Raw genomic sequence first — 24,941 nt, 5'->3', positions numbered from 1 at the left:
TTTGGAAGATGCTAATCAGCTTGACCATATTAATCCAGTTTGGATGGTGTACAGGCATTACATGATGAACAAGGAATTGTTTTCACTTCAGATTTTACACTCAGTGTTGTTGGTTTGTAGTGCCAGTTTGTGAGGATGGATGTCAGTGCAAGTACTGCATATTTCTGATATCTGACACTTCTGAAATCCAAGCTGGGAAACTACCTAAATTTGTATTCAGAATTTGAGGCATTTAGAATTTAATTTTGACACTTTAATATTGGCAGTATAGCTGGCTGAATATAGCTCAGTGAGTTTGATTTGCCACTGTGTGTCCCAGGAGAAGATCCAGCCTGTGTAACCTTGGGCAAGATACACAGCCCCTGGGCACCTATAAGAAGACACTGTTAAGCAATTCCTGAGCACTTTCTATATAAAAAAACTGAGAAGGATAACCATAAATAGAATCAACTGGATGGCATGCAACAAAAATACTGGTGCCTTTTAGCTTCTTAAAGATAGGCAAATTTTATTTGGAAAAAGCTTTCTTGGACTGCAGCCCACTTCATCAAACATCTGATTCTATTTATGAGGATCCTTCTCAAGGTTTTTATGTAGAAAGTGCTCTGAAGTGGTTCACTAGTGATTTTTTTCTGGGTCACCTGATTTGAGGAAGTGGACTGAAGCCCAACGGAGCTTATGCCATGTAAATCTTTTTAATAATTGAGGTGCTGTGTGAGTGTGTTGTCAATATTGGTCAGCACTGTATGCAATAAATTGTTTCTAAATTAATTGCAGCCCAATCCAGTTTATTTGGAAATAAGATCTCTTACATTAAGTGGTGATGGTGGGCTTAGGTTGCAGATGGTGCTGAGGACACCTGCACCACTGGAATTGTAGAAACTGTGGAGTCTTAACTTTGCAGACAGAATTTATCACATCCACTCTGACTTGGATTCAGTAGTTGATACAGATCTTCTGAATGTAGCTTTGGCTTCTTCATGCCCTGTGTTAATGAAAAAAGTTTCATTTCTTGCAACCTGAAGATGTGAATGGGAGCCTTGGAAAGGTGAGAGTCACCATATGTGTTTGGTTCCTTGCCCTTCCTGGCTTAGAAAATCCAAAAGTGAGGTGACTGGCAGAGTGGAGAATGGCTTCCTGCAGGAGGGCAGAATACTAGCATGCTTCAAGGAGGCAACAGTAATACAATTACTTAGAAAGCCTTTCTTGCATCCATGGCATTGAATAATTAACAACCAGTGTCATATGTTCTCTTCCTGGGCAAGATATTGGAGTTTGTGGTGCCTCTTAGCTCCAGGAGTTCCAGGATGAGATGGAATATCTAAATTCATTTCAGTCTGACTTCAGGCCTGGTTATGAATCAGAGACTGCTTTGATCATCTTCATGGATGGCCTACACTGGGAACTGGGCAGGGGGAGTATGCCCCTATAGATTCTGCTGGATTTCTCTGTGGTTTTGAGTACTATCAACCATGGTGTTCTTCTGGACTATCTCTTTGGAATGGGACTTAGAGGCACTATTCAGCACTAGCTCTGGTTCTTCCTGCAGAGGAGAACTCAGTGGCAGTGGGGCTCCTGTTCAGTGTCTTGGTTTTTGGCCAGTAGTACCTCTCAAGATTCTGTTTTGTTTCTCATGTTTCTCATGGCATATACAGAGTTTGGGGGCTCAGGGTCACCACTTTGAAGATTGTATCCAACTATATCGTTTGCATCTAATTCCAAGGAAATTGTTTTGGCTGTAAACCAGTGTCTGGTGTCAGGAATGGACTGGAGGTTGTGAATAAACAGAAGTTTAATCCTGGCAAGACAAAGCTGCTTCTGGTCAGTCATAAGGGAGATGAGGAATAAGGATTCAGTTTGTGTCAAAAGAAGTTATAGTCCCTTGAAAGCACAGGTTTGCAGTTTGCATGCACTCCTGGATATGGACCTGAACATAGATGCTCAGGACTTGGCGGTGACCAGGAGTGTATTTGTACAGTTAAAACTAGTGTGCGAGCTACGCTCATTCCTTGAGATGTCTGATCTGGCCACATTACCACATGTCCTAGTTATATTTCATTTGGATTACTGTGAATGTTCTGTGTGCTGTTGCCTGTGGAAATGGTTTGGAAACTTTAGTGGATCCAAAATGCATCTGCTAGATTCTTAACTGCAGCTGGTTACAGGGATCACATTACTCCCTTGTTACAACAGCTCCATTGGCTGCCAGTCCGTTTCTCACATGTACATTTGTGAGCTTGTCCAGTTGTAAAATCATCAGAGGATGCCTTTATCTCAGTCCCTCACAGGTGTATGTGGTGAGGACAAAAGATGGGGGTATTCGTATACATATGAATACCCTCGCACAGGTGGACATAACGAGGGTCCAGCCCCCTGGGGCCAGACTGTCCACTCATCTTCTGCTGTTGCTGCGAGCTCCACACTCCCTTTCTATCACTCCGGAGCTATCGATCTGAGAGTTACTCTTCAACCTTGCAGCGAGGCTCGTCCTCCTGTCATGAGTGGCTTGCAGACTACGACCTCTGGAGCGATAGGAAGGGAGCACGGAGCTCACAGCAACAGCGAAAGATGAGTGGACGGTCTGGCCCCAGGGGGCTGGACCCTCATTATGTCCACCTGTGCGGGGGTATTTATATTCGTATACAAATACCCCCATCTCTAGTGAGGACATGAGAGAGGGCCTTCTCTGTCCCAGGATGTTGAGCTCCCTCCGTGGAGAGCTGAGCCGGGCCCTATTTTTGCTGCAATTTCGCTAACATGCGAAGTCCTTTATCTTCAAAGTATCCCCCCAACACATCATGTTATGTCACTTGGGGTGGAACCATCTCTCTCTCTCAGTCAGATGGGAAGACAAGCTTGGACACATTTGCTGGATGACACTGTAGAAAAGGAGTAGATGCTGCAGATGTTATCACCATCACTGGAACAGAATTAACCTGATAATATTTAATATGTGTTTGATCAGATTCTTCATGTGTTTTTTCTACCTGTGTTTTAAACATAATTTCACTTGCTTCATTGCTGCCAGATCAAAAATCTACCTAGATTCTGTACAAGCTCTGCAAAGTGGAAGAATGAATTCAAGCATAAATGTGTCAGCCATCCAGAACATCTCTGTGCTTCACAGAACTCTGTCATCACAAAAATCCTGCTGAGCTTTCCCAGTGTTCATTAGGCCCTGTGAGCTCACCACTACCCTTGTAGAAGGAAAAATCTGAATGTTAGCAGAAAGTGGACTAACTATAATAAGGGAATAGATGTTAAATATCTGATTTTCATGTCACTTTCATACCTGACAGAGTATTAAGAGTATAGTTCTGAAGTATTGTGGATCTAATGGCCTCATTGTGTATGTTGAAATCCCCTAGAACAATCATGTTGGAGTTTGTGAGCCTCACCAGCCCTGGCTTGTTTAACAGGGTGTCCTCTTCCATTTTTTGATTCATATACTCCAGACTACCAGGTTGAAACACAACAGGGTTTATTGAACTTGGAAAGAGGTTAGCAACAACTCAACAACTGGGTGGGAATGGCATTCTGTCAGAAAGTCCAGTTAATTCCACTGCAATCGCTTCTGGTTCTTTTAGTTCAAGCCCATTGGCCAAATGTCTCATGCTGGGTCTCACTCTCTGGAGTAAGGGCTGGTATGCCTGCAATGAGGACAAGTATGCAGGGGATTTTCTCCTGTGGAGTTAATGGCCCTCCAGACTCCTTGATTCCCTTTGCTTTTTTTTCTCCTGACACTAATGGGCTCGCTAACACTTCCTCCACCAGCATTGGCTTTGTATGTGAGTTGGTTCGCAAGTCCTGGGCCACCTGCTTCCTTTCTCAATTTCCCAAGAATGAGGGCCGAGGAGGAGGGGTGGGATACTTGCTTGTTTACCCTGTTGTTACTCAGAACAGGGGTCTTTCTTACAGATGTATTCCCATTTGCCTGTGGATTCCAGTTCTTCTTCCAGGCCTAGTAGTTCCCAGACCACTCTTCCATAGCATCTTCCCCAGGCCTCTTCTCCTGAGTCCTTGTCTTATTCCACATGGACCACTGGGCCTGGTTTTTCTGGAGGTTCCTCAATACCCTCAGCTTCTGCCATTGACTCTCTTTGTTTGTGTATTTTGGCAACTCGTCTCCTAACTCTCTGGCACTTACTACATTAAGCAACAGGATTTCAGCTACTGTGGCATATACTTCCATGGTTTAGAATCCCCTTGGATGATATAATTGTAGCAATACAACACCTTGTCCATTTGTCTCCAGTGTAACCTGGTAGGATAGTTGTATAGTTCTGTGATCTGTGTTATACCATTTTCTGTGATCTTAAAACCACTTGTTTTGCCATTGATCCCCCAGAAATTTTGAAAATTTGTCTACCTAGGCTCTTCATCTGGAATTGCAGTTAGCTTCCCAGACTACTAGTTCACTACATGCAGATTCAGGCTGGGTTAACTTGAAAGTTAACCTGACCTGTATATGCCCTCCTCCTGCCAGGGACTTTCATATGTTGCACAGATGTAGAGAGAACAAAAAACCACAGTCACCTTATGTTTTCTGCCAATTGCATTATTAGAATCGTCAAAATAGATTTATTGTGTCTCTCCGACAGGGGCTTAGTTTGTGTATCATCCCACTAGGGGACTTAAACCATGAGATGAAACAGGAAACAGGAGACACTTGCAATTCAGGGTAATAACAATCTTGTTTGTGTATCTTATCGCTGTTATAATTTTAAAAATCAAAATATGCAAACCTAATGTTTAATTCTTTAGACGTTTCAAATGTCTTAAGGTTTGCATCATGCTAGTAATAGTACTTCTAAATAAATAACACTCGTTTTCCAGAATGAGGTCTGCTTTGAATTGAATTAATATTTAATTACCATTAGTCTGGCATTAAGTAAAAGTAAGCCTTTAAATTGGTGATTCTTGTGGAAAATGTTGAGTTCATTCTTACTCTTTAGAGTATAGTGGTGATGTTGCCCCCAAAACAAAAAGCTTCTATGAAACCACTTTTACATTACTTTAAAAGTCAACTGGAGTAAGAAAGTGTTGTAAATATTTAACATTGGTGGAATAAAATCTATTTATTTTCATATAAAGATGTTGGGTCACATACTGCAAATAGGTTGCTGAACATATTTCATACACTTAGTTTTTAGATTTGTTTTATTCATTTTTAAAGTTGTGTAAAATAGAAAATGAAGAGGAAGGATACTATGTGAATTAGACATTTCAAAGTTCAGGCCTACAAACAAACATATTTAGAAAAATCTGTACCCTTAAGCTTGTTATTGAGAGAAAGTTATTATGTTATTGTGTTTTCTGAACAACCTTCCCTTTCTTTATCTACCTCAGACAGTAGCTTTTTTCTTTCTCATAGAATCAGAAGCTTTGTAATGGATAGGAAAGATGGAGAAGAAGCTGCTTGTTTCTTGGTTAGAGCTTGACCTGTGTACAAGACAAAGGAAAAAAAGGTTGCATGATGGAAAGAAAAACAGTACATGTTGCTGCTGCTTCATGTCGTGTCCATGGTATTGTGGCCGAGTCATGTAATGATCTCTGAGTTATATGACATGGTCACACCCTTGGATTCAGAAAGGAGGTTCTAGACAAGCACTTGATAATTATCAGTGGCCAAGTACAGTTCTTTATTGCTTTTCTTCTGAAATCAGCACAGAGGCCCATTTGTGGTCTTTGTGCACCATTCATCATTTAAATGGTAGCTGTAATTGGGTGATAAGAAACATTTAGGTGGAAGGGAGTGATAGAATTCATGCTCTTATTGGGAAATAATTTTAGTATTTTCATTCATTTAGTATTTGAGAAGCAAGTACATCACATTGAGATATTTAGATATCAGTGCCAACCCTCCCAAGTTTAAGGAACTTTGGAAGCCTCTTGGAGGGCAATATTTTGTTGCTCTATTTTGTAGCTGCCAGCTGGTTAGAGTGTAGCCAGGAACTGATGTTTATTTGATTGTTTGCTCAGTTTGTGTGCAATCCACTACGGGGACACAAGGTGGTGTACAACAGCTTAAAATATGTATATTTAAAATCACAGTAAATAAAATATTGTTGTTAAATTAAGATTAAACTAACCAAGTGTTGAGAACATCATTAAACACATGAAAGCATATTTAAAATGGCTAGCTAGCAAGAAGAGCTCTTGCCATGCCATTTCCTTTACAAACAAGGCCTGCTTCACATGATTATACTTGATTGTTTACATGTGGTGTGTACTTCTGTTCATCTGTTTATATCTATACTTGCATCTATTTTTCATTCTTCTGTATATAATTGATCTGGCCTAGATCCCTGCTTTTAATATGCCATGGGCAGTAGCTCATTTTCTAAAGCATTTCTAAATGCCTAGTGGCCCACTAGCAGGGATTCCCAGCCTAAGAAGAACCAACTTTGGCTGTATTTATCTGGAATAGGAGAAGTAGAGGTGCTACACTCTCCCCTCTAGTGATACAGAATGGTACTCAGAGGGTGCTTCATAAATGGGAAAATGAAGGAAAAAGCAATAGAAGCAAGACCTTGCTGCCTTCTAGTGCACTCAGTGTGTTCATTCACAGTGTCTATTTTTCTTCCTTTGTGGCTAAATAATGCGAAGAATGAGAACCTACCAGACAGAGAAAGAAAATGTATCTCTGAAAGTGTTGAGGGTGGCGAGAAGCAAGTATGGTCCAGTCGTATCTTGCAGCAAACAGTTTTCCTTTTTCCTTTTTTCCTGTCCTTTTTTTCCTTGCCAGCAAATACTTTCCTACATACACTTCTCACACCAGCAAGTAAGAAGAGTGTGTGGAAGTTGGAAGTCATTGTTATAAAACACAGAGCCTTTACTGTCCTTTTGATTGATTCCTGCTCCATTTTTGGTTATGTGTCCTCTATCAAATAAGGTCCTCCACCTTTATTCTAATACATACTGTATTTGAAAGCATGCATCATAGGGTCTCATTTAATCAACTCATTGAGTTTATACTTGCTCTTTTACCAGCATGTGTCCTATTAAAAGCTGTGATAGTACTACTTTAGTTTTGGTTGTGGGATGGTTAATTCTAATTAAAGGTTTACTTTTCTCTGATCATCAGCATTATGTCTAAATAAACATGTCAGCGTTCACCATGGTTTGAAACAGTTCTTTGGTGTGAGCATTTTAGGGTTGAAATGACACTCAGTTTGCTTAATAATTGCACCCTTAGCACAAATTAGGCTTCCTGAAGTTAATCATATTGGTATCCAGAAAAAATAGCCAGGGACTTTTGGGTAACATATTCTGTTGATATCCGTTCAGCTACTGAAGCAGCAGTGTACATTTGAACTCCAACAACTAAATTGGCATCATTTGTAGTACATGGGATAAAGTCATGTTGCTTAATATTTGAACTCCTTCAGTGCATTTTCAGCTGTGATTCTGTAAGGCATTTGAAGGTACACAGTTTTAATCTAGTAGAAACAAATCTTATAATTGAACAATTTACTACATTGCCCGCTTTTCCTTTAAGAAGCACAAGGCATCACAGATTTATTTCCCTCCCCATCCATGTTATTTGCAACAATCAGTGAAGTCTGTTAGACTGAATGTTAATGATGGGCCCTAAGTCACCCACTGAGCTTCCATGAATCTCAGCAGTCTGATGTGTGCTCCTTCCTATAGCTGTGCTTCCATACTGAAGGTAGTTTAGTCTGGAGTGTGAATCAGTTGTGAAATGAGATGGTGATAGAATGGTTAACGTAACTTTTTCAGTGGTTTGGGTTTAGATTGTCTTATGCAGTTGGTGTTGAAATCAAGAGGACTAAAATATGATTAATATTGTTTATGTTTGAGTGATTCCTGATACATCTTATTTTCTTGGTCTTTTCACTGGCTTAGAAAAAAAATGTTGAAATTATGTTTAGTGCTTAGCATCCAAAATGTCAGAACCTGTTATATGCAAGTCCTGATAATTTTCTGAAAGTGCAGTCACAACTTAAGAGTTATTGAAGATTTTTAATTCTCTTTCTAGTTGTGTTGGAGTAGAAGAGCACCATGCTGTTGATATCGACCTGTACCATTGTCCCAATTGTGCAGTTCTTCATGGACCCTCCTTAAGTAAGTGATGGATTTCAAAGCAGTGATTAACTTTTATTTATAAAATCATTTATTCAGAAAGGCCCCCAAGGCATCTTGCAAGCATAATCAGTAAAGTTACAATGAAAATTATGCCTTCTGCATGCTTTCAGTGTAAGAGGAGGTTCATGAGAATCCCTCTATATTTAAGACAACAAGAATGTTTTGGACTCTTATTTTCCTACCTAGTTGCCTTTCTCAACTCAGCTTCCAGTGAGATATTTTTGAAAAGCTTCTAATCTTCTTACTCTGTTATTTGTTTAATTCTTTATTTTCTATGGCATTTGGTTTACTGTCTCACCTGGCTAGTTAAAATTATCTGATATGTAATAATTATTTTTCAGAGCTCTAATGTCTTTCTCTGAGGAACTCAGGCATACAAATTCATAACTTGTATCCAGGAGGAGTTCACTTCTTTTCTTTTCTTTACTTTTCCTTCCTTCCCTCCTTCCTTCCCTCCTTTTTAGCACCTAACATACTTCTTTGGGGAGCCATATTCAGACTTAGGAAATCTTTCATTGCACTCTTCACCTTTTGATGGGCATCACTAGTTTTGCTAAAATATGCAGTGCTGCCTGCAACCTATCCTTTTATATTTACTATCAATCCAAGATAGAGCTATAGCAGTAGATAGTGAGCTGATCTTTGGGAAGAGTTAATATGACTAATTATGGCCAGAGCGCTTATTTTGCTTATTGACAACTTCTAGAATGGCTCCCTGTTCCCTGTAAACTCTGTACTAGAATCTTAGTTAACTGATGGTTTCCTGAAAAGCTCAGTTCTTGCCTTTACCCTTGCTTTCAATCCTGGGTACAGTTCTTTATGTTTTACAGCTCTGGGATCATCCCATTATATTCTACAGGGTATAATTTAAAGGTTTTCTGCAATACTTGAAGCTGATGACATGCCAGAATTTTTTTAAAAAAATATTTTGGTAAAATGTGCCCTATATCAGAATAGTAAGCCTCACAAATGATTTTGTCTTCACATTCTTAGTTGAAACATATTAGTTAAAAATAAAACCTGAAATCTTAGCATCTTTGCCTCATGTTTCAAATACTCCATTTTGGTTCTTGCCATTTTGAATCTCTAAACTGAGCCCCAGGTTGCTAGATCAAGTTGGCAGATGGTTGCTGTGATTTTTTTTAGCTCTGGCATACACATTACACGGGCTGCTGTGATTGTGGGAATTTGCTATACTCAAGGAAAAGCAGCAAAGTCCTTCCTTTCTAATGCCAGGAAGCCAATAGGGTTGTCAACAACTAGCTTTTCTCAGTGAACCTGGATCAGAGAAAAATTGTTATTCCATTTTATTTCACAATTACTATTACTATTGCTCTCCTGTAGTAACAGATTGAGATATCTCCTAATTTAATGCATCTGTTTATATTTGTGTAGTGTCTTGAGAATTTCAGTGTCATTTAGTTACTAATATTCTAGTTATCTATTGAAATGGGAAAAAATACACCAGGTGTTAACAAATGTTCCTGAGGATTTATGTTTGGAAATACAGAGTTGGCAACTTGAAAGTATTCCAGAATATTAATGGACCCTCTTATTATTGTCTGCAATGCTGCTTTTCATATTGAATCACAGTGGCTGAAATCCAGATGTAGGTCACAGCTAGGGTAGGCTTATTGAATCATTGGGAATTTTGTGAGTCAATTCTTCTGTAAGTTCCATTGATTCAGTGGGCCTACTCTTGTTGTGACTTACATCTAGATGTCAGACCGTGTTTATTGATCCCTTTTACCTAAAGTGTGTTTTCCTAAGTATGTTCTAGATCAGGGGTCTCAAACTCAATTTACCTGGGGGCCGCTGGAGGTAAAGTCTAGGTGAGGCTGGGCCACATCACATTTTCTGCCAACTGGAGGAAGAGCTCGAGGAAGCTGCCCAGGAGTTTCCTTAGCCTGGTTGGGGCTCTGAGGAGGATGAGGGGTGCGCAAGCCCTCATCGCCAGCCATGACCCCCTCTGGCTGTTTCTTCACTACCACCACCAGCAGCAGCAGGACGAAGAAGCAAGAGAAGGGAGGGGGCTCTGGTGACTGCCTAGCGGGGGGGGGGAGGAGGGCACGACATAAAGTTTTAAAAAACCCTCACAGAATCACCTTGCTAAAGGAGAAAAGCCCCCATCAGTGCCCGCGAAATTAAACAGAGTGGGGCGTCCCCCCTACAGGTGTGCGCGCATGCACACACACAAACACATGGAGGTCCGACAACCTTTCTCTGAAGGTCCCCCCTCAAAAAAAGGCACACTCAGCGGCAGCAGCTACCTCCACCATGACAGAGGAGCAAACTTTGCTAGCCGAGCCCAGGCAGCCTCCAGAGCAGAGGTGGCTGAAGCTGGATGAAAAGGAGGAGGAGGAAGCACCGCTGGGCACTGAGGCGGCTGCTGGCCGGGCTGGTGCTGGGGGTGCAGAGAGAGAAAGAGAGCCAAAGAGCCACTTCCCTGGAAGAGGCGGCGGCGGCAGCTGCTGTTGGTGGCTTGGAGGCGCTCTTCGAGGACAGGACGGGAGTGAGCTCCGCTCTCGGGCATCACTTGGCGGCGGCTCAGGCACTCGGGGAAAAGGGCCGGCAGTGCACCTCGCATGCTGACTCTCCCCCAAGACAACGCCTCTTGCACCCTCCATCCAGAACTGCAGCCTGCCAGCCGGCAGACAGGCAGGATGGCTGGCAGGCTGCAGTTCTGGACGGAGGGTGCAGGAGGTGCTATCTTGGGAGAGAGCTGGCGAGCGAGGTGAGGCTTTTTTTGATTCTTGACAGCAAAGGACGCATGGGCGCTTCGGGGGGAAGGCAATGGCGGGCCGCAAATTGCCCCCGGGCTGCATGTTTGAGACCCCTGTTCTAGATAGAAACTCATATATCAAGTCAGGATGATCATTTACCATTTATACAGCTTGAAGGAAATTTACACATTCATTGTAGTCTTTGTATTTTATTGCATAACAAAACAATTCCTTATTTTCTTCCTTTCCACCTGCAGTATTGTAGAAATAGGATTTTTTCCCTATTTGTGTTTTTAAATAGAATCAAATCCTTTTTAGAATAAATGATTCTCTAATTTTAAAAAAACATAGTTTATGGGAGTTTTACTACTTGTCTATGTTATTAGCCTTCTCACAGACATACCAATTTTGTCCTGTAGAGGAGTTGAATTACATCAGAAGCTTTGTCTTGCATCTTTTGTAGTGCAGCTGCTTACCTTAATAACTGTCAGATGCCATTGGCTCCTTTCCAAAGTTGTCATTGAGCTTGAAGAAACAGGTGTGTATACATGGAAAGAATGATATGCATCGTTCTCCACAAAAATATGCACACTGAGGATGGGTGCATACAAAACGGTTGCTACGTGGAAGCTGCTTTAAATGGTTCTCTACGGCAGCTGCCTCTATATAGCAAACTGTTTGTCTTCATCGTCCCGGCTACCACATTCTTTTTATCTTTTGAGGACCTGTGGCTGTGTACAGAAAATGTCTCAGGTCTTTGGGGTGGGCAGTTACATTCAATAGTTTGAAGAACGGAATCAGCTTTTTTGGAAATATATCAGCATACAGTGGTATATGCTGGGTCTTATGTGCTTTTAACAAATGAATGTCTTTCCTGGCAGACCCAGGTAATTTGGCAGCCTTGCTTACCATGAAGTAGTACAGTAGCATTTTGATTACTGTTCAGAGTTTAGCTTGTGGTATATGTTTTAGTTTGAGTCAGATTTCAGTCTCCATTTAGTAATAAATGTGATTTGTGAACATATTGGGAAAGTTGGAGGTCAGTCAAACATATGTGGTAATAATACTCCTCTGTTCATTCAACTACTTGTAACAATGTGATGTATCAGTTTTGAAATCATGAAAGCATAATGAATGTGCAGTGTCTAGATAGAATGGCTGATAACTTCCCAGTATGTACATAAGCAGATCTTTATAAGAACATAGAACAATATACAAAATATCTCAATACTGCAATTCTTTATAGCCATTGGGATGTAGATGATACTTTGACATGAAGCAAAAGAACAAAACACTGAATTTATTTTCTCATTGTTTGAAGGATGGTTAAGAAACTTAGAAAATCTTTATTTAAGAGATTTTAATACTCCCTTTTCTTTGATTGGGATCACTGTCAGTCACGAAATAGATTGAAGCACTTGGATTAGGGAGACCTGAAATCAGATATCTAGGTCCATAGGTTACTGTGGACCGGGCCATCAACATCATAAATGTTTCCCTGAAGTAGGGCTACCCCCTGCCCCCACATGAAGGAAACTATTGTATGGCCCACCCTGAAATGGTCAAATTTGACAATGGGTAACGTAAATAAATTTAGGCCTCTTGCCTGTCCCCTTTATGGTCACAGTAATCGAGTGGGTCATGGCAGAGCAGTCCAGATGTTCCTAGAGGAGAAGAATTGCCTTGATCCATTCCAGTCCAGGTCAGGCCATGTCATGGTACGGAGACAATGCTGGTCACACTGCACAATGGGCTTTTAAGGGAGTCTGATGGGGGAGGAATGGCCCTGTTGGTGCTTCTGGATCTCTCAGCAGCTTTTGATACTGTTAACCACAGTATCCTCCTGGATAGACTGTTGGGTTTGAGGATTCGGGGATTGGCAGTCAACTGGCTAGTCTGTCTTCAGTGGTTGGACCTAGAGAATGCAGCTTGGGGAAGAATTGTTGGCCCCATGGACCTTTAACTGTGGCATGCCCTAGGGGGTCATCAGTTTCCCCAGTGCTTTTTAACATTTATTTTCAGCCATTGGGATTGGTCATCCAGAGTTTGGAGTGTGTTACTTTCAGTATGATGATGACATGTAACTCATTTCCATCTTCTGCAGTAGATGCTGTCTGGGTGCATAAATGCTCGTTGTTTAGTCGTTCAGTCATGTCCGACTCTTCATGACCCCATGGACCAGAGCATGCCAGGCCCTCCTATCTTCCACTGCCTCCCGGAGTTGTGTCAAATTCATATTGGTTGCTTTGATGACACTGTCCAACCACCTCATCCTCTGACGTCCCCTTCTCCTCTTGCCTTCACACTTTCCCAACATCAAGGTCTTTTCCAAGGATTCTTCTCTTCTCTTGAGATGGCCAAAGTAGTGGAGCCTCAGCTTCAGGATCTGTCCTTCCAGTGAGCACTCAGGGTTGATTTCCTTTAGAATTGATACGTTTGTTCTCCTTGCAGTCCAGGGGACTCTCAAGATCTTCAGTTCACAGTTCAAAAGCATCAATTCTTCGGTGGTCAGCTTTCTTTATGGTCCAGCTCTCACTTCCATACGTCACTACAGGAAAAACCATAGCTTTGACTATGCGGACTTTTGTTGGCAAGGTGATGTCTCTGCTTTTTAAGATGCTGTCAAGGTTTGTCATCGCTTTCCTCCCAAGAAGCAGGGGTCTTTTAATTTCATGGCTGCTGTCCCCATCTGCAGTGATCATGGAGCCCAAGAAAGTAAAATCTGTCACTGCCTCCATATCTTCCCTTCTATTTGCCAGGAGGTGCTGGGACCAGTGGACATGATCTTAGTTTTTTTGATGTTGAGCTTCACACCGTTTTTTGCACTCTCCTCTTTCACCCTCATTACAAGGTTCCTTAATTCCTCCTCACTTTCTGCCATCAGAGTGGTATCATCTACATATCGGAGGTTGTTGATATTTCTTCCGGCAATCTTAATTCCGGTTTGGGATTCCTCCAGTCCAGCCTTTCGCATAATGTATTCTGCATATAAGTTAAATAAGCAGGGAGACAATATACAGCCTTGTCGTACTCCTTTCCCAATTTTGAACCAATTAGTTGTTCCATATCCCATTCTAACTGTTGCTTCCTGTCCCACGTATAGGTTTCTCAGGAGATAGATAAGGTGGTGAGGAACTCCCATTTCTTTAAGGACTTGCCATAGTTTGCTGTGGTCCACACAGTCAAAGGCTTTCGCATAGTCAATGAAGCAGAAGTAGATGTTTTTCTGGAACTCTCTGGCTTTCTCTATAATCCAGTGCATTTTAGCAATTTGGTCTCTGGTTCCTTTGCCCCTTCGGAATCCAGCTTGCACTTCTGCGAGTTCTCGGTCCACATACTGCTGAAGCCTACCTTGGAGGATTTTGAGCATAACCTTGCTAGCGCGTGAAATGAGTACAATTGTATGGTAGTTGGAGCATTCTTTGGCACTGCTCTTCTTAGGGATTGGGATGTAAACTGATCTTTTCCAGTCCTCTGGCCACTGTTGAGTTTTCCAAACTTACTGGCATATTTAATGTAGCACCTTAACAGTGTCATCTTTTAAGATTTTAAATAGTTCAACTGGAATGCCATCACCTCCACTGGCCTTGTTGTTAGCCAAGCTTTCTAAAGCCTACTTGACTTCACTCTCTAGGATGTCTGCCTCAAGGTCAGCAACTACATTATCTGAATTGTTCAGGATATCCAAATCTTTCTGGTATAATTCCTCTGTGTATTCTTGCCACCTCTTCTTGATGTCTTCTGCTTCTATTAGGTCCCTACCATTTTTGTCCTTTATCATGTCCATCTTTGCGCGAAATGTTCCTCTAATATCTCCAATTTTCCTGAACAGATCTTTGGTTTTTCCTTTTCTATTATTTTCCTCTATTTCTTTGCATTGTTCATTTAAGAAGGTCCTCTTGTCTCTCCTTGCTATTCTTTGGAAGTCCGCATTCAGTTTTCTGTAACTTTCCCTATCTCCATTGCATTTTGTTTCCCTTCTCCTCTCTGCTATTTCTAAGGACAGCCACTTTGCTTTCTTGCATTTCCTTTTCTTTGGGATGGTTTTTGTTGCTGCCTCCTGTATAATGTTATGAGCCTGTATCCAAAGTTCTTCATGCACTCTGTCCACCAAATCTAGTTCCTTAAATCTGTTCTTCACTTCCACTGTGTATTCATAAGGGATGTGGTTTAGATTATACCTGACTAGCCCAGGGGTTTTTCCTACTCTCTTCAGTTTAAGCTTGAATTTTGCTATGAGAAGCTGATGATCAGAGCCACAATCAGCTCCAAGTCTTGTTTTTGCTGCCCGGCCTCAATTCTGTAATGGACCAAGGTTGAAACTGAACCTGGATAAGACAGAGATCCTTCTTCTGGTGGGCCCTTCTGACAGATTAGGGGATAGTCTCCCTGAGTTGGATGGGTTAACTCTCTTAAGGACTGAATTTGGAACCTGGGCATGTTCCTGGATCTGGCCTGTTCACGAGACTCCCAGATTGCAGCCATTACCAGGTCAGCCTTTAACTGTGTGAGGCTGATCACTCAGCTAGGCCTCTATCTGGATGAGTAGGCCCTCCTTGAAGATGTTGGTACATGGGCTCATGATCTGCAAGACTGTCTACTATAACACTCTCTACATGGGACTTCCTTTGAGACAGACCCAGAAAATACAGTAGGTTCAGAACATGGCCACCAAGCTGGTGTCAAGTGTGACTAAATTTGGCCTCATCTGCCCAGTCTTGGCTCACCTGCACTTATTATCTGTGATGTTCCATGCAAATTCAAGGTTTTGGTTCTTAACCTACAAAGCCCTCTGCGGTTTATGGCCTTATTACTTGTCGGTGCACCTTTCCCTAAGAACATCAACCTATGCCACTCAATCCTCACAGACCATGCTCTTACAGGTTGCCATACTGAGAGAGGCCAGGAAGACATCTACCAGAAATTGAGCCTTTCCAGCTATGGCATCATCCCTTTGGAATGGGTTCTCAGCAGAGCTGTGCCTGGTCCCCTCCCTCTCAACGTTTAAGAGGTTGCTAAGGATAAGGCTTTTTCAGAAGCCTTGAAGGGCATCCTTCTATAAATTTTGCCAGATTTATGCTGCCTCACCCAACCATTGCCTCATTCTGTTTGGCTTTATGTTTGATTTACTGATTATACCTGATTTTTTATGTTACTTGTTGTCATTGCTACATCATCATATTTGTTTCATGGTTTTAATTGTTAATCGCCAGGAGTAGTGCCCAGCACTAATTTAGTATATAAGTTATATAGATAAATAAATAAAGATTACTCATTTTATGGTATGATTTAGATAAAGCAGAATGACACCACCCAACATCTTGAAGAAAGGGCATTAAGCAAATGCTGCTATTTACTGTTATACTTGCATTCTGTCCTTTTCTCCAAAGAACTCAGATAGTGTACATTATTTCCCCTGCCGTGTTTTATTCTCTTGTGAGAATAAAATTAATGAAAGATATAGTGTCTCACCTGAAGTTATTCAGTGAGCTTCATGCCTTGGTAAGGATTTGAACCTGGAACATTCTGGTACTAGTTGTATACCAATAAAAGAAAATGTGGTGGTAATGATTTTAAAGGTTTATTAAAATGTTATTTCTCACTGTCTAGTGAAGAAGAGAAGGAATTGGCACAGACACGACTATACAGAATTTGATGATGGTTCTAAACCAGTTCAAGCTGGAACACGAACATTTGTTAAACAGCTACGTGCTCGTTCATTCCCAAGGTAAGATCAGTTGCACTAGGAATCACATAATTATCCCTTCCTAAGGAGTGAATCCAACCTGGGCCACTGGTTCTTGAGGGTCATGAAATGAGTGGGACTGATACTAGAATGAAAACAGATTACTACTCTGTGGTAAGGGCAGCAGTGAAAAAATAATTTCTTCTCTGCCAGCTTTGCATCTCCACAAATTTGTTCAGCAGAGCTTGATTGAGTGGTCAGAGCCTAGTACATGCTGGCTCACAAGAAGAGAAGAGACCACTCAGTAATCCACAGCAAAGAATTTACGCAATACTTTGCAGGCAAAAAAATTCCTCCTTCAGTCCTGTGGTGTTGGATAAATTACCAGTCGGTCTCAAATGTTCTATTCCTGAGCAAAATATTAGAGTTTGGTGGCTTTTCAGCTCAAACAGTTCCTGGAAGAGATGGACTATTGAGATCCATCACAACATGTCTTCAGGCCTAGTTGTTGAACAGAATCTGCTAGCAGCTATTCTAGCAGCTGGATGAGGGAGTGTGTCCTGGTTGGTTTCACTGGACCTCTCAGTGGCTTTTGATGTCATTGACCATGGTATTCATCTGGGATGTCTCTTTGGGTGGAACTTGGATGCATTATTTGTTCTTCAGTGGCTTTGGTCATTCCTGGAGAGGAAAACTCAGAAGGTGATTCTTATGGGTGGTGTTTGATGCCCTGGCCGTGTCCTTCAGGGTTCTATTTTGCCTCCCAAGCCATTTGACATATATGTGAAGCTGCTGGGAGAGGTCTTCAGTTTTGGGGTTCATGCTATGTGGATAGCATCCAACACTGTCCTTTCCATCAAAATCTGGCGAAGCTGTTCTAGTTCTAAATCTGTTTGGTGTCCGTAATGGACTGGATAAGGGTAAATAAACTAAATCACAATTTAGACAAGCAGAGGTGTTCTTGGTCAATTATAAGACAGATCAAGGAACAGTGATCTAGCTTGAGTTGGATGAGGTTGCACTCTGTCTAAAAACAGGTTTGCATCTTGGGTGTGGTCCTAGTTTTGTCTCTGAGCCTGGCTATCCAGATCTTGTTGGTGACCATGAGTGCATTAGTATGGTTATAACTAGTGTGCTGGCTATACTTGTTCCTTGAAATGTCTGATCTGGCCATGGTGCCACATGCCTTAGTTACATTCCATTCACATTATATAATATGCTGTAAGTGGGATTGCCTGAAAGTATTTGGAAACTTCAGTGGATCCAGAATACCGAACAGGTGTTGAGCACTTCAAGGCCCCACCTTCTCTGGCGGGCATCCACTTCAAAGCAGTGCTCAAAGGAGGCAGGGCAGGAAAGCCTGGTCACTGTCTTTGAGTGGGTGGGACTTTGAAGTGCTGAAAATCTATTCGACCTCTTCTCCAGAACTGCATTGATTCTTGATTTGGAGCTTTCCCTTTTCCTCTTAGTACATATTCAAGACATCTGCCCCATATGTCATATAAATTTTTCTTTTTCATCTCTCCTTTCTTAACCTTTAAGTTGCAAGTAAACTTATCATTTATAGCAATGTTCCATATTTCATTATACCATTCTTCCATTCGAAATTCAGACTTTGATTTCCAATTCCTAGTTATTATTAATCTGCCTGCTGTTAATAAATTGGTAATCAATTATCTAGTCATCTTATCATATTCCACTTTCTCAAATATTGATAACAGAGCTTCTCAGGATTAAATTCTGTATGTTTTTCACATATGTCATTTAGTTCTTTAAAGATCAGTTTCCAAAATCTTTGTACTTTTTTGCATTCCCACCACATTTGAAAGTATGTACCAATTTCCTTCTTACATTTCCAACAGACATTCAGATAACTAGTGTTAATTTTATTCAATTTTGTCTGTGTCAAATACCATCTTAAACCCAGATTGAATTTTTTTTCTCTTATTCTCATCGACATCCGTAAATCATAAAACCCTTATTTTCCTCATCTTCCTCCATTCTTTTTTTTTCCTAAGTCTTGTTCCCACACTTTCAATCCTTCTTTCTCAGTCTCCTCTTCTTCTAGATCAAGCAGGAATTAAATTTTACTCACTGCACCCTTTACTGAATCAGTCATCTGAATACAGGTATCTTCATATGATAAATTGGTAATACTTCATATATTCTCTACCTTTATTATACTTCTTTACCCATCTTTCTAACTGCATATAATTCAACCATGATATATTCTTATTTTGAAGGATTGTTTCATTTGATCTTTTGATCTCATTTTATACAACCAGTCTTTAATTTAATCACTTTTTTCTTTAAATAATTCTGCATAAATTTTCATACTGGCAGGAAAATTCTCTATTTCAGTCACTAATCCTAATGAAGAGTTAAACGGACATAAATTCTTTCTATATTTGTACTAGATGTTTAACATAGTCTTGAAAAATGGGCTATTAATTTCACTTATTTTATATTTCTTAATCATACCTTAAACATAGGTAATTAGCCCAGGCATCTTGGTTGTCTGAACAGGCTAGAGGTACTTGTCCTGCAAAAACCCTGTCAAATCCAGTTGATTTAGACTGTAGTGACAGTTTACACCATTGCATCAGAATGAAGCCAAGCTATTGAGTATGACCTGATTAAATATATGTGTGGTACTAATGTTGGGGAGTCTGAAATTTTGCAGAGAATACAAGATGTTTCTCTTGTTCTGTTTAACTGGAATTATTAAACTCTTAATTCTGACTGTTTGGGAGCCATTGTGACTAAACACTCTGTTTCTTTTAAATTCTACATGTGGTCGATTTTTTTAATGTCTTTTCTTTTCTAGTGCTGATGAAATCATTTTGAAAATGCATGGCAGTCAGCTGACACAAAGATACCTTGAGAAACACGGTTTTGATGTTCCCATTATGGTTCCTAAACTGGATGGCTTAGGTCTCAGACTTCCACCCCCTACCTTTTCTGTTCTGGATGTGGAACGATATGTAGGTATGGACTGTGCTATAGAATATAAAGAACAGGATGAAAAAGGATGCAAGGATTAAACTCACAAACTTGAAAAATCATTGAAGACCACATCATCTATAGTTTGTGGTGGTGGGGATTTAGTGGGGGATCCAGAGAAGTACTAATGGAGATTCAACCTTTTCCATTCTGCTCTTCAAATGTGACGTGAGTGTTGCCCTCTCATCTCTGGCTAGTGTAGCAGAAGTTGTTGGTTTTTTTTTAAGGACAGCATGTGTTACAACAGAATTCTTTGTACAATACCACTTCATTTTATGCTATAGCCCTGTGTAGGCAAACTTGTCAATGTAAAGAGCCATTTTTCAGATTGGCTAGCAGCTCGAGGACCACACTTCCAAAACAGCATGGTCAAAATGGGAATGGTGTAGTTAAATTAGCCGATTATTTTTACATTTAATTTTTTAATCAGACAAATACCATTTATCTATTTTTCTGAATTAGATAAATAATGGTTTTATTAGTAGTTTTTTAAAATAACTACTACTGTAGTACAATAGTATTTCATAAACTGTACTTATGTTACTTGGTAAATTTTGCTAATCTGGGCCCCCCCAATATCTGTATTTTTCAAAGTCTCCCAAAATCTGCATTGTGATACACTGTTGAAAATTGCTTTACATCAGCAATGTGCTGTTCTGATTAAGTGTTGTTTACTGCTTTTCTTACTGTTTAAAATTGCATTTCTGTGCCTTAATTAGCTTCATCATATAATAATGAAGTCTTCAGTCTTTACTCTCTGGAAAATGACTTATTTTTGTGTTCATTGGAGGCTGTTATTTGCTTTTACACACCTCAACATTTAAGGGTTGTTTAGGCATCAGAGAATCGTAGCTCTGTGGTTCTCTAATGCCTAAATAGTCCTTAACCACTGATGCTTGTAAAAGGAAATGACAAATAATTTTTAATGGATATAAAATAAAGTCAAGATCCAGCAAGTAAATATACCAGCTAAAGACTTCCTTAAGCAATTCAGAGAGTTAAAGCACAGGACTTCAGTTTAAAATGAGAAAAGCAGTAAATAATGCTTAATTACTAAATAAGATAATATTAAATAATCTGAGCACTACATTAGTAGTGTGAAGCCTAGAAAGGTGCTGAAAGCTCAACTACCTTTTTCTGGCAGGAAATCAGGCTGCTAATTTAGGGATGGTTATAAGAAGCCTGTATATCTGTAAGGTCTAATTGGCTGCATGTGGCCTATGGCCCTTATGTTACTCACCCTTTTATTAAAACTTGAATACCTGTCTTCATTTAGTCTTCTCAGAATGAATTAGACTGTTCCTGGGGTGCAAAGCTAATCTTTCCATCTTCACCATCTTTGGTGTAGCAGTTCTAGGATAAAAATAAATTAAAATGGTGACAGAATCTTATTTGTGTTTCCAAAAGGTTCATGTAACTTGCCATTATTAATTACAGCTACAGTGGTGCCTCGCATGACAACGTTAATTCATTCTGCGAAAATCGCTGTAAAATGAAAACGTCATGCGATTTTAAAAAGCCCATAGAAACGCATTAAAACCCGATTAATGCGTTCCTAGGGGCTTCAAACTCACCGTCCAGCGAAGATCCTCCATAGCGCGGCCATTTTCGCTGCCCATGCAGCGAGGAATCCGTGCCAGAAAACAGTGGGCAGCCATTTTTTTGCCCGGTGGCCATTTTGAAACCGCCGATCAGCTGAAACAGGGGGCCGATCGTCGCAAAGTGAAATTCCCCCATAGGGAACATCGTTTTGCGATCGCTTTTGCGATTGCAAAAACATCGACGTAAAGCGATTTAGTTGTCAAACAGAGCGCTCGTAATGCGAGGCACCACTGTAATCCACAAGGTGCCAGGGTGTATGTTACTTGGACAGCTGACCAGATGCACAACTGAGATGTACGTGGCATCTGGCCATTGTTTTTACATTTTTATGAGAACAAAATGTGAGTAATTGTTGTTAATTTTAGATAGTTTCCACAGTTCTCAAATAGGAGCAATTACTTCTTAAAAATTATGTGTTTTTTTTAACAGACTGTTCTTTTTTTACAGGTGGTGATAAAGTGATAGATGTCATTGATGTGGCAAGACAAGCAGACAGTAAAATTAAACTCCATAATTATATTAAATATTTCACAAACCCTGAGAGACCAAAAGTATTAAATGTGATCAGCCTTGAATTCTCAGACACAAAGTAAGTACGAATTAATGAGTATGAAAGTGAGTATGAAGGAATTAATCATTTGGGCTGAACAAGGACTTGACTATACAGGCTTCATCTGTAGCAAGGCAGATAATTGTTGGTCATTTGTTCAATTATAGCAAGCTTTTCTTCTAAAACTTTTGAATGTAAACATTTAAATGTAGTGCTTGCTTTTCCAGGCTACTAACTGACCCACCCAACATTCCCTCTAATTTCCTGAGCACTGACTGTGTGGGGGCTCTGCTCTTTGTGCACAGGGTTCCGGCTGTGACCGGAAGCAAATAAGCAGAAACACTGGTTTGGCTGTACATGCCCAATGCAGTGCTGCATGCCCACTTGGCTTAGAGGGAACGTTGGACCCATCCATTGTAAGAAACATTGCAATAATACTGCTTTTCCAGGTAGAAAGCCACAGGAAAGACTTTGGCCTTCTTGAAGATTTTTACAGATACCGTGAACAAGACACACAATTTATTATTGACTTAATATGGTAATAGAGAGTGGCAAGTTATCACAGATATCAGAAGCACTTTCTTGTCTAATTTCTTCATGATATTCACTTTGGTGATCTCATGCTATTATATAGGCTCTAGCTATCTAGCTAAGATGTGAAATTTCTTTGTGATAAAATAATTACTATTTATCTCTACCTTCAAGCCAAATGGGTGAAATTTTGTTTTCCATCTCAGGAGATACTGTTGTTCTTGGCAACATTTGATTGCTTGTTTGCTAGCCTTAGGAATTGATATCTAACCTTTTTGGAAAAACGTCAACGCAACTGTTTCTGGAAGTCTGGAACAGTGAAAGAAAAAAAAATATCTCCGTTTTTAGAAAAATATTCTTAATATATGAGAAGATGGTGTTTCAGAGCTAAATTTCAAAAGTAGAAATTAGATTAAATATGCAATTGTATCGTGTTGTATTGTATTCATTGTATTATGAATGCTAACATTTTAGTTACATAATTTATGGAGACTTGTTGTCATTTAAGGCTTCTCTGCTTAGCTGATTATGTGGATCAAAATAGTGTTAGGAGGGAGAATTTTTGTCTCCCATGCCTTCATTTAGGCTAAGTCACTGCATTCTTAATTAATCATGTGTTTTTTGTATTTTGAAGAATGTCTCAATTAGTGGAAGTTCCAGAAATTGCCAGAAAACTTTCATGGGTAGAAAACTACTGGCCAGATGATTCAGTCTTTCCTAAGCCATTTGTTCAAAAGTACTGCTTAATGGGAGTTCAGGACAGCTACACAGATTTTCATATTGATTTTGGAGGCACTTCTGTCTGGTACCATGTTCTCTGGGTAAGAAAACATTGCTGATTTCCTAAATATTCAGAATCATCACAAAATGTTTCTTTTGCACACTAAAAGGTGATAATGGGTGATAAAGAACTCTTAGCATTGTATTTTTTAAAAAAGTTTGTCTGAGCAATAGTTAGGTATAGTGGTTGGAGAAATTAACAAAATACTGGCTCATGTAAATTCATGATGCTGAATTTTCTGTTTTCCTTTACCTGAAACAGCAGCATTATTTCATGGCTGGTGCATATCCAGTTTAATACCAAGGAACCAAGGAAATATTTCTCCTCCATCCTATCATTATCTTCTCTCCACCTCTAAACATGTTCTTTGCTTCTTGCCTTTCTTGATTGACAGCCCTATGATTCTATTTTTATCGTATTGTAGTATTGTTTGGCATTAATAACTACTATAAAAAGTTAAAAATATACAGCACTTCATGCAATGTCTGATTTATCAACAGGGAGAGAAGATATTTTACTTGATTAAACCTACTGATGAAAATCTGGCGAAGTATGAATCCTGGAGCTCATCTGTTACCCAGAGTGAAGTATATTTTGGAGATAAAGTTGATAAGTGTTACAAATGCATTGTGAAGCAAGGACATACTTTATTTGTTCCAACAGGTAAAATTCTTCCCTCTGATTATTACTTCAGTGGCTAATGTTCAAACAACTGTCAGATCAGTTTCTTTTCAAGAGTGTTAATTTGCTGTGACTAATTGCAGATAATTGACAAAATGCCAGGGTATATCTTGTTTTGCAGTTGGGCCCATGAGCAGCCTTGCAATCAAGATGTGCTTGCATATTGTTAATTAATGAGAATTAGCTATGATAAGTTATGCAAACCTTCAACAAATATCAACAGGATTGTTCCTATAGGCAAATTCAGAAGAGCGACTTTAAAACTGTAATATTGGATTTATGATGAAAAAAACAATGTTAGGGGCATAAAGAAGTATAGGAGGTTAGGAGTGGGGAAAACTAATGAAATCATTCCCAACATGCATGTTGTCTTTTACTTGTTCCAATCTCACAATTAATGCATTTAGAATTTTAGAGATAATCCTAACCTTGTTCTATTAATTAACACACTTCTATATTAATTTGTATAATAAACAGAAAAAACCTTTTATGAAATGTGTATCTGTGGCTGTGATTGTCAACAATATTATAGTAAATCACTAGGTTGTATTTAAATTGATTACATAGGCTTGTTCTTGTCATAAGAATTTTCCCAAGCTTGTCTTACATTAGTTCCTATAATATGTAGGGTCAGATTTCTGAAGGATTTAAAGGTGGAAGTAAGTACAAATCTTAAATACATAAAATGTTTTATTCTCTTGAATGCACCCACCTTCTTCAGAAAAATGCTATGTGTGGTGATGGGTACTTTAGCATCTAGTCTTGGGATTGCAAGCCCATAGTGGAGCTCAGTTCCACAGATAAAATCCAGAGAAACAATAGTCATTCATCAATTTTTCCTTTTTTTCTGCTAGAATTTCTGACTATATTAAGTAACTCAAGCACTTATATGAGTTTGGATGTTCTCTTGCATATACCATCTCATAGAATTAAAGTCTTTATTGCCCAGTAAGATTAATGATACTAATAAGTTTGTAAGACACATATGGGTAGTGATTTTCTATCTTTTATTTTATTGAAATGAAAATAAATGGATTGTTTGGTATCATGCAAAACATGTTGTGGAAATACTCAGTTTTCACTTGGCATTTCAGGCTGGATTCATGCTGTGCTCACTTCTCAGGACTGTATGGCTTTTGGAGGAAACTTTTTGCACAACCTCAATATTGGCATGCAGCTCAGGTTAGTGCTGGAACTTCATTTTGTCTATGTAGCTCTGTATTAGCTTAAAAATATTTCTGCCATTCAGTCATTATAATTTTGAATGGAATTAAA

At 39.7% G+C, this 24,941-nt stretch overlaps 1 protein-coding gene across 2 annotated transcripts in view; it reads left to right on the top strand.

The window, feature by feature from the left end:
- KDM7A (lysine demethylase 7A) overlaps nt 1-24,941 on the top strand; it is a 47,175-nt gene that overhangs the window by 5,927 nt on the left and 16,307 nt on the right. For both annotated transcript variants that reach the window (XM_020800509.3, XM_020800508.3), the window contains exons 2-8: nt 8,003-8,088; nt 16,443-16,560; nt 19,346-19,506; nt 21,571-21,712; nt 22,839-23,025; nt 23,486-23,648; nt 24,761-24,848. In XM_020800509.3, coding sequence (XP_020656168.3) covers nt 8,003-8,088; nt 16,443-16,560; nt 19,346-19,506; nt 21,571-21,712; nt 22,839-23,025; nt 23,486-23,648; nt 24,761-24,848 — 945 coding nt within the window. The remainder of the gene's footprint in view (nt 1-8,002; nt 8,089-16,442; nt 16,561-19,345; nt 19,507-21,570; nt 21,713-22,838; nt 23,026-23,485; nt 23,649-24,760; nt 24,849-24,941) is intronic.

The sequence above is a fragment of the Pogona vitticeps genome, chromosome 5, assembly GCF_051106095.1.
Source record: "Pogona vitticeps strain Pit_001003342236 chromosome 5, PviZW2.1, whole genome shotgun sequence".
In the NCBI taxonomy this organism is placed as follows: Eukaryota; Metazoa; Chordata; class Lepidosauria; order Squamata; family Agamidae; genus Pogona; species Pogona vitticeps.
The sequence above is the reverse complement of the archived record's forward strand: the minus strand, read 5'-3'. Positions and strand labels throughout refer to the sequence as shown.